General features: G+C 38.4%; 1 protein-coding gene across 1 annotated transcript; it reads right to left on the bottom strand.

The window, feature by feature from the left end:
• On the bottom strand, positions 1 to 6,539 carry LOC131245442 (uncharacterized). The gene is made up of 6 exons (XM_058244920.1): positions 6,289 to 6,539; positions 4,702 to 4,815; positions 4,298 to 4,574; positions 2,886 to 3,000; positions 2,609 to 2,773; positions 1 to 341 (listed from the first exon to the last, which is right to left on the bottom strand). The coding sequence occupies exons 1-6, from the start codon at positions 6,385 to 6,387 to the stop codon at positions 305 to 307; spliced, it is 807 nt and encodes a 268-aa protein (XP_058100903.1). The 5' UTR covers positions 6,388 to 6,539; the 3' UTR covers positions 1 to 304.
• Between the last annotated feature and the right edge of the window lie 323 nt (positions 6,540 to 6,862).

The following is a 6,862-nucleotide window of genomic DNA, read 5'->3' as shown; positions in this document are numbered from 1 at the left end:
TAAGATAAAATTGCACTCCATACCATACCGTATCAAACTTAGAGACAAAAGCATTGCCAGTGCTTCCGAGTAGAAAGAGGCTATTACACATCCACAAACAATGCACATTTTCATACCATGTGCATCTTAATGTCTCTTTTATATCTGCTCATAACCTGAGTTTTGTGTTCCCATGCAATTATAATAGAGGGCCTTTCGAAAGGTTCTTTATTACGTACAGAGACTTGCAGACATCACCATAACTTATATAGTTGCTGGAAATAGAATACTCATATATATGCATCCGCCACCGCCTTTCATATGATCAGAGTTTAGGAAGGGTGATTTGAAGAAACCCATCTCTGCACCCACCACACCAAATTCATTCAATCAATCAGGCCACCTTTAAAAATCATGAGTATCCAATATATGTGCATGTATAAATAACACATGGATGACTAGTTGATGTTGTATGCAGATGATGCAGGATATCAAACAACGAAGTATGTGTCCAGAGAGGAAATATAGGACACGTCCTCTTTCTTGGGCTTCTTGACCATTTCCTCCACGTAATAGACTTTAGTAGTATGCTAGCTTAATAACCTCAAAATAATCGGATGGTTGAAAGAATGGATCAAACCAGCTTAAATTGCAACTTATCTTCTTCTCCTAGACTGATAGGTCTTTCAATCGAATTGTCACCCACGTCTTCACCCAAGTCTTCGGCAACAATTTCCTTCTAGTATATGGATCTATGGTTGTGAAACAATCAGACCTATCATGGATGTAATGCAGCATGAACAAGCTACCTTATCTACTGTCCCGTAGCCATAACCAATTAGCACATATCGGCTGGGTTTGGAACTGCAAGTGAATTGAATTGTGGCCATTCAGTTCCATCAAGAGGAAATGACAAGAATTAGTTGTTTCCTAGTATTCCTATTATGTAGACCTCAAATTTACGGGTGTTGATGGGTCCATCCAGACAGTTAAGGTTGGCGCCTGAAACATCACTGGCTCAGGCATAGACGCCATCTAAAAGTACAGAACTGATTGGTTGTGGACCTGAGCTCAGGTCATGGTCCATTGGGTTGATTTGTCCTGACCAAGCCCGGGCCTTGATAAAAATGCAAAAAAGGGATTGGGCTAGACAATATCTGAATGGGGTTGAGCTTGGGCCTAGAAAACATGGCTTGTTTCAGGCTTGGACTTGGGTTTGGGCCTTGTATTATCAAGTCAGTCTGGGGCTGACCCTGACCAAACAGGCTCATCATGTTGACATCCCTTTCAAATTGCAGTCACATCTCTCTCAGGTCCAACTTGGGAAGTAATGTAAATGCAATTTGAGGCCCAAATGCTTCCAATGTTAATGAAACCACAATTTCGTAATTTCCATTTTATCAGAGAAATAATCGCAATTCAATTCGACAGTGCATCCAAACACACTCATCAACTATCAATGCTAGAATAACTTGGGAATCTTAAGATATTCTACAATCAAAAAGCACAATTCAACAGTGACGAATTTGTTGTCAATACAGAAATTAGACAAAAGCAAGCTAGATCTTGAAATTAAAAGGGAAAAAGTTTGACACTCTGCAAAAGTATGATGGTTGATATACAGGCACAAAGAAATTGAACACATGGCATACAAGCAACTCAAGTTAAACCATCCAAATTTCATTTATCATTATTATCAAGGCCTTGTCCCAACTAATTGGGGTCAGCTGCAAGAATCCTGTTACGCCATTGTGAACCATAACTAGTCAATTGATGGAGATCAAATGGATGGTTGAAATGAATAATAGCCAAAATGGTCCCGATTCAGCAAACAAAGTGTCCACTAATCTACTTGGCATAAGGCAAAACAGATTTCAAAAGCCAAATCATTGCACATTTATGCTATATTGTACAATAATAAGAAAAAAGATTTCTATGTAAATCGATGCAAACAAATATGGTGAAAGATCAGTCCACACAAAATGCATTAACGGTTGGTACACCCCTATCTCCCACTGTCTGAAAATGGTGTCTGGGAATCAATGAGTATTTGAATAGAAACTTTAAATCCTGTTCTGTAATTTGCCGGGATTCCCACCCACCATCTTGAGATATGTGTAGGCAGCAAATCCTACTGAGTGTGCACCGAAGTTAGGCCTAATAAACCTTCCAAAAAATAGCACATAAAATATGCCCAATGATAAAGCGGATGAATTCACATGCATAAAATAAAACACACATTAGTAAATTCAGGTCTTCTTTTACTGATTGATGGCTCTGACACTTGTCCATTTGACATAACAAATTTTTTTAAAAAATTGGGGGATAAGACTGCATTTTGTTGAACCAAACATCATGAAATTTCATGATATTTTTCTCATGAAAGTCCTTGATATTTTGGCGCAACCAAACGCAGCCTAAGTAATCATGCTTATCACATGTACTATTTCAAAACACACTGCAATCATGTTTTGCACCATTCAAGTTTCCACTTTCCAGTCCTGTAAACTACCACGACTGAGGATGCAAATCAAATCCATCATAGACTATTGAAACTCACAGCATATCCAAAGCAACCCACGTAAGGAATCGGCAGGAAGGAAAATGATAACAAGGAGAGATGACTTACACAAACTCTGCAGAGACACTATCCTTGTTCACATCATCAGGAAGTGGCCAAACAACCTGGTATGGACCTTGTAAAATCTCCCTTCGATGATAAGTCGGGTTTGAATTGACAGAAACATTTGCAACTCTCCACCACTGAATCGACCGTTTACCCGTGACAGTCAGGCTATCAAAAAGCAATATAGCTTAATCAGATAATAAGTTTAAATACAGTAAAAGATTAATTAATATTGTCAAAAGAGGGCTTGGGTTATAGTAAATTCCAAAACTGATCTTACTTGCGGCTGTCCACCTCCACTCTTATGCCGTCCATACTGACACCAGGAATTTCTACTGTCACAACATAATTACGCCCTGACTCTGCAATGTCCATTCGTGGTGACCATTCGAAACCTGCATTCAACTTCATTAAATCATTGAACAATGACACAAAATATTCTATCCATGTGAGCTCTCCCAAGGCTTGACTCCATCATACACAAGTACCTTCTCATTCAAAAACTACATAGAAACAAAAAGCTTTTGTATAGAGCATTTATTTCTTACAAAATGCTAATCTCAATAATCAACTACATGAATTTGTATCAATAACCACTTTGAAAGTGCTTGTGAGCATGATTACAAGGTTTAGATTTGGGAAAAATAAGTGAGGTAATTAATTGCAATCAAGGCCAATTTTGCCACAAGGGGACCGGGGGACTCAAAGTAGAAAAGCAGTATTGTGATCAATCATGGTGGGTGTAAATATCAATTTGCTATTTTTAACTACTTGAGGATATGTGAATAAGAAGTAATCTATAAATCATTCACAAATTCTCAGTAAAAAAGAAATTTTCCAAGTAGTCCACAATTTTTTCTAGAAACTGGAGAATTTTGTAACTATGTTTATTTGTGAAATACACCAGGCAATACATGCGACATGGAATTTTTAAAGAGAATAAGAGCCCATTTGAACACATCCTCAAAAGGGGCATTTGATGCAAAAACACCATTGTACACCAACCCCAGTTTGTTTGTGGGTTTGGTTGCACTTTCGCAAATGTCCTCTGACCCCACACTCGACGTAATAAGCACTAAAAAGCCCACTAGCCGAAAACCATCAACCAACAAATTTGCGGGAAACCCTGTTTTGCAGGATTTGTGTCCAAGAGAGTCCTAACTTTCATACTCAGGCAGAGTGTGATGGTTGACATGCAAAACTAAGAAATTGCATGTGGCATATAAGTAACTCAAATGTAAATCACCAAATTGGGAGCCCAATTTTAGATGATAATAAACAGAAAGTTACACATATTTGATTACTTAACCTGTTGATTGGAGAACACTTATTGAATGGCTGAGATAGAAATAGCCAACAGTCAGAATTTTGGCAAACAAGTGTCCACGAATCAAAGTTTAAGATTGTTCAACCAATCTGATTTTAGGTTGACAACCTATCTGTAGTGGTTCCACAATTTGGACAGTTTCTTCAGTTAATCTCCACCACTGCACAAATCTGCGTGCTTGTGTCTGAACCATCACCACTCTCCTGATTATCAAACTCCCAATTCTAAATTTTGAATTCAAAAGTATATTTATATGCTCATCACTGTAACATTATCCAAACAAAACAAACAAGGGGGGAGGAGAAGAGCATAAATTGTGAAGAATCACGAATAATGACAGTTTACAAGTTCAAAAAATCACATACCATCACAACAGGCAGCATGTCTTATCATCTTGACAGAAGGCTGTTTTTGTCCAACCATCCCTTTACTCCCCCTAGCAAACACAGGAGGCTCAATCGAAGATAATTCGCATTCTTGTTTCACAGGTTGATGATCTCCCACGTGCGAGATATGAATGTCTGTTTGTGCCGGTCTAGCAAACAAGGGCGCCCCAGGAAGTTCATAAGAGTTTTTTTCATTTTCTAGGCCAGAGGACTTGAGAGGCATACCCTCCTGAAGTGAGCTGCTGTGCCCGAATTCCTGATACTCATAGCACTTAAAGAGTTAGTCTTTGCAAGAATATCAAATGCTGAATTATCATCATCATAGCATTGTCCCAACTACTTCAGTCCTGGTTTACAAGTAATGTAATAAAAGGTTTACACACCTGTTTGATCGAAACCTCTCGCATAAAACAACCTTGAGAGATGGAACCCTGGCGAGCGAAAAGCGTTCTATTATCGCGCCTTCTGATGATGGAGTTTAGACTGCTGCTGCAGTTCTGAGGCAAGCAGAAGAAGTCCATTGAATTGGTTTACGCATGTAATAAAGACAAAGGAAAATATAAATACACACACACCAATGTTTATTCAGTATCGATTATCGAACTAATAAAACCATATGATAAATCAGAGAAAATGCGATAAAAAATGGGATAAAAATTTGATCTGATAGTTGAAAGAGGATTCAGTGATATCTATTTATCCAAGTTAAAACATTTACACATGAGGTACACATGTAGATCTGAGGCTACTGTGGATGGGGTGTAATCCAAAAATCACACAGTGGGGTGATCCTCGCTACTGATTAAAGGACTCCTGATGATTGCAAATGAATGGTTAGGAAAAAAAAAAGGTCTAACCATCTGTCGACATACAATGGACAAGAATCTACCATATGATGGCTAGGATCATCTGATAATGTGGTTTTGCCGCATTTGGGCCATCGATGGTAGGGTAAAATGGACAAACATTCCAAATCCTGTACACATGTTCCATGTCTGGGGAGAATGAGTGCTTAGCAATAAACTTCAATAACATCGTTTAAAGTTGGATGCTTTCTGAAGGAAAATTGCCTAACATTGATAATCCTTCTTCAACGTGAAGTATGCGAAATAATAGAAATGGTAAGGTTCCCAACTTCCACCTTAGGACTTGCCTGTGAGATGTAGGCCATTCATCTGGCGGGTCCCATTGAGAACATGGGCTGGACTAAAAGTACGGCTAGTCCACATATCAGATGAGCCACATGAGTTTCAAGAAAATGGGCATTCATCATCATCTAAACCTTAAGCCAACTAATTGGGGACAGCAGCTTTACTAATCATATTCCGCCGTTCCATTCAACCATGGGCCATAACTTCAGTCAAGACTAATGAATCAACCAAACTGAACTTTGGGACGAGGCACGTTCATGGTCAGTCCCACCTAATGAATGGCCCAGAACTCGCACAGGTTCGCACGTGTGCCAGGAATCACTCCTTCAATCTGTCCCTAATAATCTAGATCTGCTTTTAAGAAAAAATTTAAAATTAAAATCTAGGTCACACTTGGGGCTGTTTGGATACAGTAATAATTTAGATCTGCTTTTAAGAAAAAAATAATAATATTATTAATAATAAATTTAATTAAAAATAATTAATTAAAAAAAAAAAAAACATATTAAGTGCTAGGAATCTTATCGATTTGAGTTCCGATAATGTGTGTGTTGCCTTCTTTTCAAAATTCAGGGAACGAATTATTAATTGGTAAGAGCAATTAGCTCCCTTGATTAAATCGTTTTATCACTATCAAGAGCTTTCTCAAATGGATAGAGTTTTTCTAAGCCATTCGTTAATTTGTAGCAGCGTGGCCAGTTTTGGCCTGATGGATGGATTGGATCTGACATGCATGTAAAAATGACTTAGCAGAGCTATCAAATTAAAAGGGAAAACTTAAGGGAAAAAAAGAAAAAGAAATTCAAGAGAGGAGCTCACCAAAGGAAAGATATGGTTGGGGGATAATGCTTCCTCGTTCGTTGCTGTAAAATGACTGGCGATGATGTTCATCCTCCGTCTCGCGATTTGATCTTCCATGACTTGGATTCTGACTCGAATTCGGCTTCTCCACGACAACAATCCAACTAAATGCTCTCACACTGATATGAAGTGGAAAGAAATAGATTCTTTAAAAGAAGCGGTTGAACGGTGAGAAGACAGAACGAGGGTATGAGGCCACGCTAGTAGATTTTTTTTTTTTGCCTTTTTTCACTGGGAGGGGGAGACTGTGGGAAACAGACTCGTTTGTTAGTTTTGCACCAATTCAAAATGGTGGTGACTTATTAAATACGTGATGGGTTCCATCGAGCGGCTTAGGTTGCCCGGGTTACACCTTAGTGGGTGTTACCCTTACCGTGTGGGGCCTACCTTGATGAATTTCTTTTTTTATTTTTTTTATTTCTTTTATTTTTTGTATATCCATGCCGTCTATCCGTTTTTTCAGATCATTTTATAAATGATCCTAAAAGTGAAGCAGATCCCCTACTGTAAGAAACACCGGTGATTGACCATT

Source organism: Magnolia sinica, chromosome 5 (genome assembly GCF_029962835.1).
Source record: "Magnolia sinica isolate HGM2019 chromosome 5, MsV1, whole genome shotgun sequence".
In the NCBI taxonomy this organism is placed as follows: domain Eukaryota; kingdom Viridiplantae; phylum Streptophyta; class Magnoliopsida; order Magnoliales; family Magnoliaceae; genus Magnolia; species Magnolia sinica.
Note: the sequence above shows the minus strand (reverse complement) of the source record. Positions and strands in the feature narration are given on the sequence as shown.